At 38.5% G+C, this 18,239-nt stretch overlaps 1 protein-coding gene across 1 annotated transcript; it reads right to left on the bottom strand.

Annotated features, from left to right (window-relative positions):
• Window positions 1-4,803: 4,803 nt before the first annotated feature.
• Window positions 4,804-16,978, bottom strand: LOC127215551 (C-type lectin domain family 9 member A-like). The gene is made up of 7 exons (XM_051175956.1): window positions 16,888-16,978; window positions 15,572-15,652; window positions 11,709-11,855; window positions 7,691-7,842; window positions 6,327-6,447; window positions 5,285-5,298; window positions 4,804-5,231 (listed from the first exon to the last, which is right to left on the bottom strand). Exons 1-7 carry the CDS (start codon window positions 16,976-16,978, stop codon window positions 5,112-5,114), a joined length of 726 nt encoding a protein of 241 aa, XP_051031913.1. The 3' UTR covers window positions 4,804-5,111.
• Window positions 16,979-18,239: the final 1,261 nt, after the last annotated feature.

The following is an 18,239-nucleotide window of genomic DNA, read 5'->3' as shown; positions in this document are numbered from 1 at the left end:
GAATAGCACTGTGTCAGCTGGCTTCACTGGTTATAGATGAACCAGCATTACGGGTTTGACAGTACCAGTATCAGACTTCACACACTTAGTTTTCAACAGCAAAATCTAGGAAACGTCTACTTCATTGTGAAATTACATTCAGTTAGCCCTTTTGTGATGAGAACAATTCTGTATTTTCATAGAACTTAATTTGATAATGGTTGCTTATCTAAACGCTACTGGCAGACTGCTTAAGTTTTCCTTTAGATTTCCTTCTAACTACCTAGGGGATTTTTTCAATAATGAATGAATTCTATGCAAGTTTACTGTGTCAAGCAAACAGAAATGTACTTGTGATTTTAAAACGTGAGGGGTTTAGGTCTCTCTTGGTTTGATTTATTTATTAAGAAAATCACATCACTTCATATAGATGATTAAACAGTGGAAATATTTTAAATTTCTCTACAATGTTACTTAAAAATGAAGTGTGAAATTAGTCTCATAATGTAGGTTGCAATAGAAAATGCAAGGGAAATATAGAGCATATTTAAAATAGTTTAATGACTCTTATATAAATATGGGGAACAAATGCATCTGTAGTCATTAAAGATGAAAAAATATTCTCAAATATTTCTCATAATTTACAAAATGGTAACTGTTTTCCCTGCTCAGTTAAAGCAATTCATACAATAACCTACAAAATAAGAAATAAAGATCAAGGTCATCATTAAGCAATTGTTGTATAAACCTACTGCACAAGGAACTAGTCAGCAAGAGAAAGTCGAAAATGTACTTAATTGTAAACAAAGATCACAGCTCTTATTAAAGTTCTTACTCCTGGCATTCTGGGCTCCCAGAGGGAAGACATCGGTCTCTCTAACTACCATTGATTGGAAGAGTCTAACTATCTAGAGGGTGAATAGCATTCTCATTTACAATCTGAGATAACAAGTAAAGTGTCATTTCAGTTGAAAAGAGAAAAATTCTATTTTTTACAGTTCCTTTCTTGATCTTATTCTTCATTCTTGCCCTTAGTCCTCCTTTCTGTATCCAAACCTGATAATACTGATAACGACATAAACAAACATTCCAAAAAATGAGAAAGTGTGTGTGTGGGGGGGGGCTATGGTACAATATCACCTCCTCAAATATTTAAGACATGAGAATCAAAATTAATTTTGAGATAAGGTTTGCTGAAAATCAAAAATGGAAACCACATGTACTGGCTTTTTCAGGATGAGAAGACAGTTTTCTAGTCTCTTACTATGTAGGTAATTGTGAAGAAAGTGCAGGAAGAGTCAAACAGGAGACATGGCTTTTCCCATAGACTGAGGTCCCTCGGGTACACAATGAGCTATTTCTTTTCCTGAGGATATTGAACACTCTCAGGACTTATCAGCAGGAAACAGGTCAGGGGCCTGGTGACAGCAGGAAGTTTGAGAAGGGTAATGGTAATTCTCCAGCTTTTACTTGGAGAATACAAACAGATTACAGACTAGGTACAAGAGCTGAGTGGTTGTCCTGGGGCCAGCCTTCATGTTTGGAAGTCAAGTGCAGTTTTTCAAAGACACACAAAGACTACTGGGTGAGTTAAGATACACAAAACTGACTGTATGAATAGATCTTTAGACTCTAACAACAGATTTATTACTGTACCAATATTATTATTTCAGTATTTAGTTGGTGCATTTAGTGTGCAATACTATGTAGCAGAACCTGTTTCCAATTGCAGAGTAATTATCATTTTCTCTTTTTAATAAGTTTGGGAGGTGAAATGGATTAAAAATACCTAATTCATCATTGGTAGGATTGGGACATGAAATTGATCCTCTTATGGCTAGTTACCATAAAAAAGGACAAGGATCCTGGATCACTAGCAACCTGTACTGAGAATTTTCCGAACCCTTGCATCTGGTAGGTGCAGCATGACTGCCTGGGGTATTGCAGACTCTTATAACAGCTGCACTGTAGATAAATCTCTGGCTTGTAAATCCAGCACCGTATATATACACGCTGGATAACATCAGCCAGAGGATGTTTGCATATGATTTCCTTGTACTTTTTTTTTTTTTTGAGAAGAATCATCAATGCTTCCCATCCTTTTTCTAAACATAGCTCGATGACAAGCCTTTGAAGAATCTCAGAGACAAACAGTCTTTACTATTAAAAATCACCATTGTTTCTCTGTTTTCCAGATTAGTATATTTAGCTACCAGCTGCCAGCTGTGAAAACCAAACAACCTACAACTTCCAAGGTCTCTGGGTATTTATTCTCCCAGGGTCAGCAGAAGACTAGAGAAATTTCTATTTCCTCCCTGTGTGTGTGTGGGGGGGGCAGACTTTAAATGTCATGTCAAGGTAAATAAACAAAAACAAGACAAAGACATAATCATCTTCTTGCTACAGGAGCGTAGCCACTAAGAAATGAACTTCAGGCTAAAGAATGCTTAGTTTCAATTTAATAATTTCTGCTGCCTTGGTAAATCAGGTTTTTAAAAAAATTATTTATCTAAGTTATGTCACTTTAATAAGAAGGAAAGGATGAAATCTTGTACCTCTCAGCATCTTCTTGTCAGAATGGAAGACTAAATTCGATCACATTGAATTTAGCAGCTATTTATTGAGAGCTTACTGTGCATTAAGGTTTAGAGATTGCACATGGCAGACAGGAATATGATAACAACAATAATAAAATCTTTCCTTCCTGTAGATTAGATGGCAAGTATTTTCCTTCCAACTTTCCTACATAAAACATCATTTTCTTTAGTTTGTATATAACATTAGGGTTGCATTTTAAGCAATATTTTTATTAACTTTTTACTATTAAAAACAACCTTATTTTACATACCAATCCCACCAAGTACCCCCTCCCTCCAGTCTTCCAACTCCCCCCATAATCTCCCCATCCCACCTACCCCCACCCACTCATCAGCGAGGGTGAGGCCTCCCATGTGGGATCATCAAAGTCTGTTACATCATTTTGGGCAGGACCAAGGCCCTCTCCCGTGTATCTAGGCTGAGAAAGTCTCCCCTCCATAGGGAATGGGTTCCAAAAAGCCAGTTCATGCAGTAGGGATAAATACTGGTTCCACTGCCAGCAGCCCCATAGACTGTCCAAGTGACACCCACGTTCAGGGAGCCTAGTTTGTTTAAGCAGTATTTTGAAGTGAATCATACTGTGATTTTTGTAGTGGGGAAGTTGAGACACGAAGACCAGCAGTTGAAACCACTAGGTTGTTAATCTTGGCCTTGCAGACTATTTGATTGGTGAGTGGTGAGATGGATGGTCCCGCCTATAATGCAGGATATGCTGACACTGATGTTCTAAGGGTTCCTTTCCCAATAGAACTCTGCAGCCTGAAAAGCACAGTCCAACTCTACATATAAAGAAGCCTTCATCCCTTCTGAGACAGATCAGATGGAGTCAATGACTCTACATCTCTAAGGCATGAGTTAAACTTTGTTAAATGTTAATTTTTTATAGGCATGGTTAAGTGCTATTAGAATTGTAATATATTGGGTTTCATTAAGTCTTTATTGTAAACAGGCTCTTAATGCCTGTGAATGATTCAAGCTATCAGCCAAGCAGCCTCTTTACAAACAACTGACCAGACTGTCCTGATGGCAGTCCAGCACTCTGGGCACTTTACTCTGAGGACACACCCGCTACTGAAGGGAACCACTACCTCATGGCTTAAGACAGGGTCCAGTTGTGACTGCACCCATAGCTGGAACAGCCTGTGGAAAGTAATACTCCTTGGCAAACTGCAGATGGCCAGGTCTATCCTGCAGCTATTCACACTCTGGCCAGAGAGGGAGCACTTCCAACCTGTGGGCCTGAGGGGAGGCCCGTGGATGTGTCAAGAAGTGTATGCACTGTGAATTGTGCACACACAGCCCTTGAGGGGCTGCATGACTGACACAGACCATCACACCCTCTTCTTGTCTGTTAATTGAGTTGTTTGGTTTAGTTTTAGAGTCAGCCGGCAGACCCCCTCCTCTGACACTCCTGATCTTGCAACACTAGGGCCAGTAAAAGACTCCCTGAATGGTCCTTTCTTTCCTCCTTTGCTCTTTATCATTAGAAGAGTGGGCTGAGCTGGCAACACAAGGGAAGTTGCAGAAGCACAAGGTGGTAGCAAAGGCAGAAGCGGCTACTGCTGTGATGGTGACAGCTGTCACCATCACTAGAGCAGTAGAGATGGACATGGGAACAGCTGAAGAATTCTGGAAAGTGGCCATGGCAGAAAGGATAGCAAGCGGAAGCAGAGAGACACAGAGGAATGTGGACATCCAGATTACAGGAGAAAAGGCAGAAAAGCAAGGCTGAGTATAGACAGCAGAGAAGATAAACAATGGGCTCAGGGAACAGCCATCCAAGAACCGTAACACCAGTGAGAGCAGCCTGCTGCCACTGACTGCTATCTGCTGCTTCTGCTGAAGGTCAAGGACTTCAAAAGCTGTCAAGAGCTGAGGCCATGGGTAATTAAATCCCAGAGAAATAAGCCTCCAGCCTGCACAGGCAGATCCTAGAGTAATAGACCCCAAGCTCCAAGGGTTAGGAACCTCAGGCCTTTATATCTGTTAGGTCCACCCCTAGGCCTTGGCCCTCAGAGGAATTACCTCTGAGGTCCCCCATCCTGCTCATTTCTATCTAGCGCCAAGGGACCCCAGAAATGGCTGGTGGTAACACTACAGTTTGGAAATCATTCTGCCTTCTTTCTAGGTGTGAGCATACAATATATAATTCCTGGAAGCTGAGCTGAAGAAAAATCTATCAGTTGTTAAGTATAGTGGTAAGTTTATTTTTTTAAAAAATCAGGAATTACTGTACAAACTCTGCCAATGATGACTAGATTTCTTTGTCATATGGATAGTCACTTTGGACTTCCAAACAATCAGGAAATGATTTTCTCTTCTTTGTTCTCAATGAGCTAGGTCTTCTGTAGTCCTAAATCAATTTTCTTCTTGGTATACTATAGGACAAGGTCAGTTGAAATCTGCAAAACATTCAAGAGTATTGCCAAGACAAATTTAAAAGCAATTTTGCCTTATTGGTCCACACATCATTTGCTGTTTGACCTCTCTCTCCCAAACCTTCGTGCAACGGAGATGGCTCTGGGCTGTATCTTTCAGATGCAGGATCCAAGTGCATTTTTCTCACAAATAAAATATTTCCATCTGCTGCAGTTATCTGAGAAGAGGGATTTGTCTTTGATGTATCCACAGATCTGGCTGGCAGATAACTGTTTCTGTGTTGTTGGCAATCTGAAAAAGCAAGTTAGATTCCCAGGTTAGAGTTTACATTTGAAGGTAACACTGGTATTTGACAAGGAAATACTCCAGAGATACTGTTGGATTTATTTTTAATTTGCTTGGATGTGGCATTCTTTTATGGTGGTTTTATCTTCCTTCAAATAACAGCTATTCAGTTTTAATAAAAATGCATTGATATAATTTGAACAAACAGCTTATAAAGAAACCCAAGCCATTTACATAAAGGTAGGTTCTAGCTAGTGTGGTTCTCTTGACTCAGTTCTCAAAATACTAAGGCACCTGATTATGTCTACCAATCTCCATTACCATCTGGAAAGTTCAATATAGAAATTGCTCAGTAGTCATTATAGTCTCTTGACCAGAAGGCTCTCTCAGCATTGTTATATAACGAATGTTCTTAACACTTGATTACTCATTTAGGCACTTGAATTATGACAAGAATTTTCTAGAAGATGGTGATAGGGGGAACTGATGGATAAGATTTAGAAGCTGTGTTGAATAGTTTTATGTCAACTTGACACAAATGCTAAAGTCATCTGAGAGGACAGAATATTGATAAAGAAAATATCTCCATAAGGTCCAGTTGTAGGCAAGAAATGTAAGGCATTTCTTAGTTAGGAATTGATGGTGGAGGTTTAGTCTATTGTGGATGGTGTCATTTCTGGGCTGGTGGTCCTGGATTCCATAAGAAAGCAGGCTGAGCAAGCCATGAGGAGCAAGCCAGTAAGCAGCACCCCTCATGACTTCTGCATCAGCTCCTTCCTCTAGGTCCCTGCCCTGTTTGTGTTCCTGTCCTGATTTCCTTCCATGACGAACAGTGATACGGAAGTGTAAGCTAAAGTAATTCTTTCCTCCCCAACTTTGCTTTTTGGTTATGGTATTTTCAGTGTTTCATCTCATCAATAGAAACAACAAAGCCAAGTCTTAAGTATATCAGTTATAATTCTAATCAGTATCCTCTTAAAGTGTCATGATTCTGTGCCTTCTAGAAGAAATACAAGGTACAAAGTAAACATTTAAAACTTCTTCACATTCCTAGTTTCCCTGTCATGTCTCCTTCATACACTTACAAGTCAGAGAGAGAGGAGAGGAACCATCTAGCCAGAACCAAGATCGGCTGAGTTCATCTTGATACACTCCCACCCAGTACTCCTTTTCTTTGAGATTCCACAGGCTGGGGATCATAAAATCCTATTAAAAAAAAAAACAAGACACAAACTATAAATTCAGAAAAGTAAATACAAATCCCAAATTACTGTGCAATATAAAGCACGATTTTTGCCAAACCAGAAATCAATGAGAACTTGAGTGTTGGGGGAAAAAATAGTAGATATTAAAGTGAAGTGGGAACACACACACACACACAAACACAATTCTTCTGTTGTATAGTCAATATGGTGTGTTAAATACCATGAAAATATGTGCATCTGGAATTCAAGTTTTCATAGATTCTGAGTCTGGCAGATAGTATGTGTCAAAGCAAAGCAAGTCTTAATATTAACCCTTTATAATCAAAAGTAAAAATTTCACTTCCTTCGTTCACCATGTGAGTCAATTTCTCCCTTAGCGTGCAGCTTTGGAGATTCCAGCCCCAACTCACTGTGAACACATTTTGTTAGATGAAGTGTGTTTTATTTTGTCATCAAATTTTTGGAGAGGGTAATTATTTTTATATAATTGTAATGTAGTTTAAATCTTCTTTATTTACTGTGTATTTTTTTTAACACTTCCCATTGTTCTTAAAAAACTGAACTTCAGCTATTGAACATTTTTATTAGGATGAGAAACATCTGAGAATTCTACGTCAGATATTCTATTTAAGGGTGGAATGGCTTCAGCAGACATTGCATTGCTTATTTATCAAGATCCTAGTAAGATAGGCTAATAAGCTTAACATTTCACTTATCCAGTGCTCAATCTTACAAGCCAGTTCTTTTCATGACATCACTTCAGGTTTTTTTTCCTTGTAACTTTTGTTGTTTTTGAGTCATAGTTGATACACAGGCCTTAAACTCGAACTCCTCCCGTCTCACCCTTCCATGTACTGGAATTACATGCATGAGTCATCACATGCAGAGTGGGACTTCAGTTTTCATACTTCTGTTTCTCTCTGAGAATTATGATTATTCTGTTCCCTGTAGCACTGAACATAATGCATTTAAAAAAAATCTACAGCTGGGATGTATATGTACACACTGTCTGTGCATAAAATACCTGTATTCCTCAACTTCTGGAAAACCAAACTCGTTTTCACTTCTCTAACTGAAGGGAAAGTAAACTATATGAATCTCTACATTGTCTCTTTACTTTTGGATATTGCAAATATACCACTGCTATGGAAAATTAAGGAATCCTATCTTATGAGAATCTGTACTTCATTTTAATGCATAGCATGGTGTTTGCAGAATGACACAGATCATAGAAGAGTCTTTACCATTTCCTCTTTGCTGTCTATTTGAAGGAGACTGGCGCCCTCCTTTAAACAATTCTCCTTACTGTCGTTCCACATTTTCCAGAGTTGAAAGAAATAGTAACAACTTTTTCCATGCTGAATCCAGTTGTGTGGACAAGGGCTGCAGTTACTACCTTCAAAACACAAACATTTCCTTAATTGTCAGTGCATGAAACTGGAAAACTGACTCCCTCAAGATAACCAAATGAAGCTCATGATGCAACACCAACCAAGCCAGCTTCTCTGAGGCTGGGCACAACATCAGTTATATAATTTATACCTGAAATAGCTCTCTGATAATTAGTTTCAGTTAAAGATCAGCGTGGAGATAACTTCATCTAAACTGGTCTATTTTCCACCACTGAGCCATTGGCCAGGACGAGAAGTAAGCCTTGAGTTGATGTTTTAATTCTGAGACTTAAGAAAGAAAAAATTTCATGTACAAGAGAGAAATCAGTTAATATATGAAAAGTGTGGTTTGGAAACAAGTAGGTGTGTACAGGGCATATAAAGAAGCATGTCTTAGGGCTTCACTATAACTAAAACCTAGGCTTCAATATTCAATGTGTTGTATAAGGAACATGTGTTATAAACAATACACTCACAAAAGATAACCAGTGACCTGCACACAGAGGAACTAAGCAGCATAGATTTGGTGAGAGGTTCTAGCAGAATCTTATAAAGGGTGACATGGAAGTCTGGTTATTAGAGAGTAGCACTCATGTGAGGTGAGAAACCCTTCACACGTGGTTTCCAAGATGGAATATTGAGTCCTTTGTGGCTTTTCAGTAGCCTGTGTGTTGGAATCAGTGCTAATCAGCATGCTGAGTGCTATGATAGCCATGGGCAGGGTGGGGGGAAGGGGTGGGATGGGGGTTGTTAGCGTTGAAATGGTGCTTGGAAAGTTGGAGAACAAGATGGATTAGCAGATCTCCAAACTAGGTTATCATTGTAGTCAGTGTTGATGGTTCAGAGCAGGGACTGACTCATGCTTATAATAACCTGATATATTTAAGAACACTCCTGACACTGGGTGACTCTGCCAACAATTCTTTGAATTAAATGTCCAATTAGAAGGAACTATGAAGACTGTAGTGGTGACTCGGCACTTCAAAACACGTACCGTTCTTGCAAAGGATCCAATTTAGGTTCCCAACACCTAAGGTAGATGGCTCCCAGCTATGTGTAAATCCAGCTGCAGGGGATCTGATGCTTTGGCCTCCTCTGGCATTGCACTCACTTGTTCATACCCCACACAGATACTTTCCCACACGCATGCATACACTTAAAAAGCAAATCTTGTTTTCTAAAGAAAACAATGATAGTTTTTTTTTCACATTAATTCAAAATTCAAATGGTACCTTCTAGCAGCAATTTAACTTCCTAAATAATTATTAAGTCACCATGAACTATTTAACAGGTGGTAATAAAATTTTTAGGCTTAAAATAGTCATGAGATAAAAGTGAATTAGCGCTATAAATTTTTAGAAGTGAGCCTTTCATGTTATAATAGTTTTATGATACTCTGATTTTCAAAGTCAATTTTCCCCCAGGAGCCCTGCAAGAGGAACAGAAAACACTTGGAACTCACGGGACACTGCTGGGGAGCGGAGCGGGAAGTGTTGGAGAGACAGAGCCCTAAGGACTACATGTCCTGAGGACCTCATGCTGTTGTTATTAAGCATAGCTCATAATCTCCCATTTTGTAAAAACTTTAAGAAGGCTTCTAGCCACTCACTGTGCAGTGTTACTGGTACTTAAAGTAATAGTGATTGACTTTTCCAAGCATTGCTATTAGAACAGATTAATGATTCAATCACCACACTTAGAAAAAATGTAGATACGTAGAATTATTAGTATGGGTAGGTTAATGCACTTTTGTTAATGGGTTGAAATAGAAAATCTTGGGGAAAAATTTAAAGTTTAGAAAGGCTCACTTTTAATGAGCCAGGGACTCATTGAGGTCAAGAAATGAAAACGATGGCAGCCTGGCTATTGCTTTCTTGTTAGGATGGGTTGGTTGATCAAAGAGGATGATTAATTCCTTGTACCCATTGCTGCCCTCAGCTTTATGATATGATTTAATTTAAAAAACTGTTGATGAGTGGGTATACACCCTGAGGATTTAAAGATGACTGATTTTTATACATAAAGATTTAAATTTGTGGTAGTTTAAAGATTTTTATAAGACTACCTTTTGAGATAAATAATAAAATGATTGATTTTTTTTTTTTGTAACTGCATAATGATGGGAGATGTCATGCAGCCAGGAAGTGTAAGAACTATAGGAGGAAAATACTTGCTTGCTTACACTTCATTAATCGAGTAAGTTGCTTAGATGAATGTATGTGGGCCCTTCAAAATATTTTTTACCTGTAATATGTAAAATGCTTAATCGTGTAAGGAAAATGAGAACCTTGCTGTTTTTTTATTTGTATATATTGTAATCATTAACTTGAAAAGTAGAATGTAACCACATTGCAATCTTTACATTACTTGAAAGATTTTGCTGGGGTAGATAATCCATAAGGGGAAAAAATAAAGTTAGATGGAAGGAAGACATCAGGAGAGAGATAGGAGGGATACATCAGAAAAGATGAAAGAAATAAAACAATAGAGAGATCCTGAAGATGTGAGTGTGTGTGTGTGTGTGTGTGTGTGTGTGTGTGTTCTTTTGGCACTGGCCCCAAAAATTAAGTTTTACTCCCTCAGATAAAAAGTCCATTGAATGATTAGCTCACCATCTATTCAACCTCCCCCCTCCCCCACCCCACCCCCGTAGCCTTCAGTTGCTGAATTCTAAAAGCCAGTCTTTACAACAGCAAATTTTTATGCTTAGCTATCTATAATTGAGTCTAAAGCAGACATTTGGGACATTTGAAGCTAGAATTGAAAATAGGCCTCGATTTGAGTGTCTGAGTGAAACACATTGTTGATTTTTAAAGCCAAGCTTAGGGATCACACACATTCCACTTGATCTTGCTGTAAGATTTGTAGCTGAACTTTTAAGGAGATGTAGATGAAGCTGAACCAACTGTAGAGCAACAAAAGTTACATCATTCTTGGCAGCTGCAGAGGGCCAAAGAAAGCTCAGGGCTGTGACTCTCAGCAACCTAAAGCATTCAGATAATCTTTCAGAGACAGGAACTCTGGAAAAACTGGGATTTGTGGGGCACAGAAAAGGACAGTTTGAGACAGAGGAGATTATGAAAGATATTTTAACACAGACTAAAATAAGCATGAGGGTTAGGCTAAAGAAAAGCACTGAGAAAAAAGTAAAAGCCACCCAAAAGCACTTTCCCTAAGGTTAAGCTGTCGAAACTAAGACCCAAGTATGGGTGTGGGCTCCTCAAAGAGAGCCACCAGCAATTGCCTTCTCATTAGGCCTGTGTGCAGTTCTGCTGGCTCTAGGATTACAGCGCAAACTGTTTGTAAGAAATCCTTGCATTTTGCTATGTGAAAACATCAGGTAGCTCTGGGGACGCCTTGGGTGGAATTACAATCTGATAAGGTAAAACCCAGGACACTAAGGCTGCACAGGAGTTCAGTTCCCGTCCTTTCCCTTTAAGATTTCTATCTAGTTCCTAGAAAATTACAGGTTTCCAGCTGAAAGGAGAAAGGTGGTAGTTAATGGCTTGGGAATCTCGTTTCCCTGTGGATGAGAGTTATAACCAGATTCCTGGGAAAGGACCTCTTCTTTTTCCATGTCATCACTATTTTCCACCTTTCACATCTGTCTCGGCACTCAGTCCAGACCCTAGGAATCCATAAAGAACAGGCTACACAAAATTGTTTCTTTTGCATAGATACTGTATGCATTTGGGTCTCCACTGAGATCACCTATTCTTAGCTGGGCATGATGCCTCATGACTGGGATCCTAGCACTTAGGAGGCTGAAGGAAGAGAGTCACCACAAGTTGGAAACCAGCCATGATGAGTTCTGGCTACCCTAGCCTATATGACAATCAATGCAGAACCATACCGATCCTTTATTAATTACCTGAACGGGGAGGTCTTTGTTGCAAGGTTTGGCAGTTTTTCATCTGCAGGGTGTAGTTTCTCTGCCACTGTGTGAGGTTGATCAATTGTCTGTCCTGTTGAATGAGTCTTTCCTGCTGATTCATTGCAAGAGAGGACACCTGGAAGACTGTGACAATGGTGTACATTCCTCATAAAACACTGACATTTTACAATAAAGTAATCCCCTAACAAGGATCAAAGAAAACTATCAGTGAGGATGGGGGCATGATTTGCCTGGCTTTGGGTTTTTGTTTAAGATTAAAATTATTCAAGGATCAAGTATTACAAATCACACACACACACACACACACACACACACACACACACACAGACAGACAGAAGCACACATGCAGTCCACACACATAAAGGAAAGCTCAGTCTTGCCTCATTTTACACATTTGTAAACTATTTTTAAGATGAGTTGCTAGATCAAACGTTTGTGAACATTTAAATATTATTCAGTATTTCTAAGTTACCCTCTATAAATGTATGCCGTTTTTCAGTGTTTCAAAGTTATCTGCATTTCCAGCTGTCTGTTTGACATTAAAATTGTCTTCACAGATGTAAACAGTTGGATGTATTTTCTTGTCTGTGAAATGTGTGATTATAGCCTTTGTAAACACCAAAGCCTCATTGGCTGCTTTTCCTGTACTTTGCTTTGCTTTTTTTGTGCTGTGATAACTAACTTATCAAGCCTGGAATCAAGCTGAGCAGTGCATCTCAAATTCACATGGCGATGACCTTCAGACAAGACACGATGCCAGCTGGTTAATGGTGCAGCTTGTAACTATGGGTCTGAGAATTTGGGGAGCAGAATATGACTAACTTGTCAGCATTGATTAGTGATGACAGCATGATAGATGATTTGCCCTTGGTTTTAATGAGACCCTAATTTAGGAGAGAGGCTTTATGCTGAGGCAGGTTGCCTAGTCTCAGCAAAATTCTGTCTTTATGATCAGCAAAACATAAAAATCTCCAAGAAAGACTCTGGGGCTCCTTGACACCATCGTATCCTGGGCAAAAACCAGTGATTCCTGAGCCAACAGAAAGTCGTGAAATAGTGAAAAGAGAGCCAGGGAAATGTACCTGCTCTCTGGCCCTAGACAACACCCCTTTTCCTTTTTCTGTTTTGTCTTGCAACAGCATCTCATTACCCCATGTTGGCCTCAGATTCATCATGTAGCCAAGGATAACCTTACACTTCTGTTCCTCCCTTTTCTCCTCCTCCCATTTGCTAAGAATACAGGCCTAGGTCATTACTCCTAGCTCTATCCAGGATCCTTCTAATAAGAGGTTTTACTAGCGATATCTTTACTTCTGTGTCATTATGTTGTATTCTTATCATGTAAAAAACTAAATTTCTTTTAAAATTCTCAATAAACTAAAATGTTAAGGCCTGTTGTTTTTGGTACTGTGAGTCTCTGTTAACAACCAGCCCTGTGCCTAGAGATATTTGCTGGCATATCACATGCTTCAAGGGTTGATTTTGGTAAGCTATAGGCTACTATGACCACTTCATAGTTTGACATTTGGCTTGATTTATTTACATAGCTGAATTTTATTTTTTAGTCTTTTTTTTTTTTTTTTTGACACACTGCCATTTTTTATTTTAGGTCGCATATTCTAGATAAAAGACCGAATAGGCTGCCTCACATCTCTACGATTGAATGATAGAATCGGCTTCATTTTCATGCCTACATTCATGTAATAAGTCATCTCTGCAATCGAGATAATGAATTTTGTTTTGATATAGTCGAAGCTTCATATGTAGCTAGAAGAAGCCACAGATTCCGTCAGCTCTTAGCCCAATTTCTACCCCATGGTACTATCTTGAAAACTGAAGTTTAGTATCACAACTAGGATATCAACACTGATAGCACCACTGCCCCGTACTTCTGAGAGCTGTATCTCTGTACAGTCCTGCTAGAGCTTCTGAGACCCATCAAACATGTGATGTCGCTGGTTTGTAGTTTCTGCTTTCTGGTGTGTGTAGTGTGTCTCACTGTGGTTTTAGCTTGCTTTTCCTAATGGCTAATAATATTGAACCCTGTTTTTATGCTTGCTTTATATTCTTAAATTCTATGGAGAAATATGTTGTCATGTCATTCTTCCTTTTTATCTCTGAATGGCTTGGTGTCTTTTGGGGTTCTGAAAGTTTTACTGACTCTAGGTACAACTATTTCATTGGGTATCTGGTTCGCAAGTACTTCCCTCTTCTGCCTTATGTGTTCAGCCACTTTTTTTATGCTGAAGTAGGTGCATCTCATCAGCTGTTACTTTTATTAATAACCCATGAGATGTTAGATCTAAGAACTCTGCACTTATTTAGAGAATGGATTTCTCCCCTTCCCTTTTTCCTTTTCTTGATTTGGGCACTACCTAGTGTTAGGAGTAAAAAGCCAACATTCCTTGTTCTATTATATTAATAAACTGGTACATATAGGGATTGAAATATAATAATCTTCTTTTTAGAAAGCTGATATATAATTTTAATATTCTGATGAACTTTACTGGGCAAACTGGATTTCAAGTCATTTCTGCTTTGCCTATTAAGCTCGGGGTGGCATGGGCTGCATCAGATGATAATAAGACAGGAGAAAGGGAAATGAGACTTCTCCTTGGAGTTTCATCCTACATAGGAAGCAAATGCTTGATCTTTATTGGTGTTTGAATTGTAATTATTTTGCAAAAAAGTTAGCAATAAGGACAGAACAATTCCATTTCCTGAGGAAATGAAACAAAATACTTCTAACTCTTCCAAACAAGGTTATATGATGCTACACATTGTACCTAAATGATGAGTTTGAAAAATGAAAATGAACAGAAAAGACACAAGGAAAATTGATCTCTCTGGAAATATTTTTGCTATAACCAGAAATGCAAAAGGGGAAAATTGTAAGTCTATACACCTTGCAAATGACCACTAAAGCAGTCCTGGTTAACATTCAGGCTATATTTGTTGAAGCCCTGTGTACACATATACAGAGTACATATGCATATATGATCTAATTTTCATATTATTTTTAGAAAACTATATGTCTCTATAGTTCATTTACCTTCTGTGTGGTGACATGTTATTTGTGATTTATTAAAGCTTGCCAGACAATTTAGAAAGCAAACTCATGCTGAAGCTATAGAAGTCAAGCAGTGGTGATACACACCTTTAATCCCAGGACTCAGGGTTAAGAGGTAGATTGATCTCTGTTAGTTTAAGGCCACACTGACTATCAAATTGATCTAGTCCTAAAAATTCACACGCCTTTAATCCCAGCACTAGGGAGGTATATAAGACAGGAGCAGGGACTCAGAACTGGCATTCAGTCTGAGAGTTAGTCTCTAGCTATGTTGAATAGAGCCTGGCTGTCTGAGCGAATCTGGGGAGCAGTGAAGTCCAGAATAGTTTGAAGATCGCCCCTTTGGTCTGAATATCAATAGAGGTAAAAGCTAGTAGTGGCCAGCTGCTTTGCTTTTCTAATCTTCAGCTTGAAGCCCGAACCCAACATCTGTCTCTGAGTCCTTTATTTACCATGTTGCTCTTCTGCTTTAATGAGAAACAACATAACAACATCTCTACATCCTTACTAGTGGTTCCAGACCATTTTTAAAATTAATTTATTACATTCTTTTAGGTGATTAATTTTACCAGATTCTTCTGTCTCACTTTGTGAACTTCCTCTTAATATAAATCAAAGTACCTTTATCAGATTTATGGGCACTTAAATAGTTCTTAATTGATCTTCACCCATTTACACATATGGACTTTTTACATAATAATACAGCTATAAACAATTCATCACCCATTTATGTAAACAGGTCATTTTGAAGATACGCTGTTTTACTTACACTTGATGCCCAAGAAAATGGATGTTGCTAATAATCCCACACAGAGCACACAGGAAATCGCCGTCACAGCGCACCATGTTCCTAAACGTAGGATCAGAACAGTGACAAGACTTAGCCGTCAAAGATGTTGGGATGCATGGAAGGAGTGGCCCTTCCTACCAGAGAAATACGAAGATTTCAAACTCTAACAGGAGGAGAGGAATCTTTGCTTAAATTCTCTCAAATTAAACTTTTAGCTTGGGATGTATCTGACCTGGAAAATACCAAATTCAATAAACTTTATACTATATCTCTGTGACCCTAATATACAATGTCAAAAGTTTAATAAGCGATTACATCTATCTATGTACTTACCTATCTATATACCTATTTTTTTTTCAATAATCTCAATAACGCCACCTAGGCAACCCTAAATTCTTAACATCGAGACTCTCTTATCTGTTTTCAGAATCTCTTGAACGTGATTCACTAAACTATTTAATTTTAATAAGCAATTTAGAAAATGAACAGAAATTTCCAACTAAAAGTGAAAAGTGAGTGATGTGGCTTACTAAGTTATCCACACTAATCAAAGAAAAATAAAATGTATCTTCACATATTGTGATAGGCCAGATAATGCCTTGCCTGTGATGACTGTGGGTCATCCCTGGAACCTTAAAATGGCCCTGTATGTGACAAAAGAGATTCTGAAGGCAGTGGAGATCTGCCATGTGAAAGTCAGCCTCAATTAGTGAATTTGTAACAAGTTGGTACTAAAGACAAAACCATGTAATTACTTGGGAAAATATAATAAAACACTTTTACAGCTCACCCAACTATTGATTGTATGCTATTACTTGTGACATCTAGTTGATGAATCATCAAAGAAATGATTAGAAATGAATAAACGCTTATCTATTTGAAAATATTTTGTGCTGTAAAGTTATAAAAATAAAAATTACTGTAAGATGTAGAAATAGGGATAAAATAATGAAACCATAGTTGCTTCAGCATAATCAAGTTTTTCAACTTTTTCCTTGATTTCTTAGTGTTTGTCAGATAATTTGCTGAGCATTTTATGCAAAAACTAAAATAATTAAAATTGTATAATTTATTTGACCTTTTTACAAATTTGGGAGAGAGAATATATCATATTTCCCGAGCCCAGTGCCCTTTTTCGCCTTTACTTATTCATCCATGCCAGTGACTATGTCAATCATGCTAGAATACTATAAAGAGGTTACCTCGGATTATAAGAAACACCTTGGGTTCATCACGGAACACCAACAGAACAAAAAATATATCTAGTTTTCTATTAAGCATTTTGAATTTATTACCTGAACATTTGCTAGCAGACAGACATTTCTGAGAGTCCTCTGAGGGTGGATTGTCCCACTGAAGAGAGCAGTAAATTTCTTCCTCATGCATGCTGAAGGTTCTTGGAGAGTAAAGCAGCCTACATAGGAGCCTGACAGAAATAACCCTTCTCATGATTAGGAGTACATTGGTACAAAAAAAAAATGGAACTGACTACTCTTTCATAGCTGTAAAAGGCACTGGGGATTAAGGTGCAGGGTAGAGGTATCATCATCCAGAAAGTGGAACTATTAAAGCTAGAATTTAAACATAACGCAATAAAGGAAGAAATGAGAATGAACTCATAATGACTATGGTCAATTTGTACCATTGCTCTGATTCCCATATGGTAGCAGACGCTGAAGATGAGGTATACAGGATGAACTTCTATCTAGTATAGGATATGAAGCACAAAAATGAGTCAGGAAACAAAGATGAACACAGCCCAATCTAGGCAAACCAACTTGCACATAACTTTTGGATTTTCAAACAAGAAAACATGGAAAGGATTTCATCACTTAATTCATTTCTAACCAGTCTATTGGTTAGGATAATATTGACTGCTAAGATAGGTAAACTTCAAAATACCAGTCAGTGCTGTAAATGTTTACATGTTCCTCATAGTTTGTCCCCAGGGATTGGGTTGACAGAGAGTTTTCTCCCAAAAGAGACCTGGGTTATTTATTCATTGGAGTCATGGGAAAGGGAAAGAGAAGGTGACAAACCCACACTTGTGATGGGGGAATGCCCTACGAACACACACTTGTGATGGGGAAATGTCCTTCTGTACATATGTTTCGTTTATTGGTTGATGAATAAAACACTGATTGGCCAGTAGCCAGGCAGGGGGTATGGATGGGGCTTCCAGACAAGGAGAATTCTAGGGAGAGGATGCAGAGAGGAGCCAAGGGAGACACTGTGATGCCAAAGAAGTAACATGTCAGATTACAGGTGGCGATACATGGTTTAATAGAAATAGGTTAATAATTAATTGAAAGCTAGCCTAAGTCATCAGCCAAACAGTTTACAATGAATAAGTCGTTTTTGTGTTTATTTGGGACAAAGTGTCTGTGGGACCAGGCCAGACAGAAACCTCCATCTTCACACTTGTTTCTTGAAAGCCATAACCAAGAAGTAATATGAATCACAGCCTCCCCCATCCATTGCATCTTCTTATTGGTCATGAAGTTTGGGTTTGCCTGGGCATCAGCATCCAGAGGTAATTTTCCTCTTGGAGGAGGGATGAATTATTTAGTGGACAGGTGGCCATTCTCATCACATCCTGTGACTACAGCACTGGTACTGAGAAATTTGATCTCTTAGACATCATTTA

This window comes from Phodopus roborovskii, unplaced genomic scaffold (assembly GCF_943737965.1).
Source record: "Phodopus roborovskii unplaced genomic scaffold, PHOROB, whole genome shotgun sequence".
Classification (NCBI taxonomy): Eukaryota; Metazoa; Chordata; class Mammalia; order Rodentia; family Cricetidae; genus Phodopus; species Phodopus roborovskii.
The sequence above is the reverse complement of the archived record's forward strand: the minus strand, read 5'-3'. Positions and strand labels throughout refer to the sequence as shown.

Coding starts and splice junctions, on each gene's coding strand:
- LOC127215551 (XM_051175956.1), bottom strand. CDS start 16,978: ATGCATGAGGAAGAAATTTACTGCTCTCTTCAGTGGGACAATCCACCC. Junction 15,653..16,887: donor GTCTGCTAGCAAATGTTCAG/GTAATAAATTCA, acceptor TCCTACGTTTAG/GAACATGGTGCGCTGTGACG. Junction 7,843..11,708: donor ACAAAGACCTCCCCGTTCAG/GTAATTAATAAA, acceptor TGTGTTTTGAAG/GTAGTAACTGCAGCCCTTGT.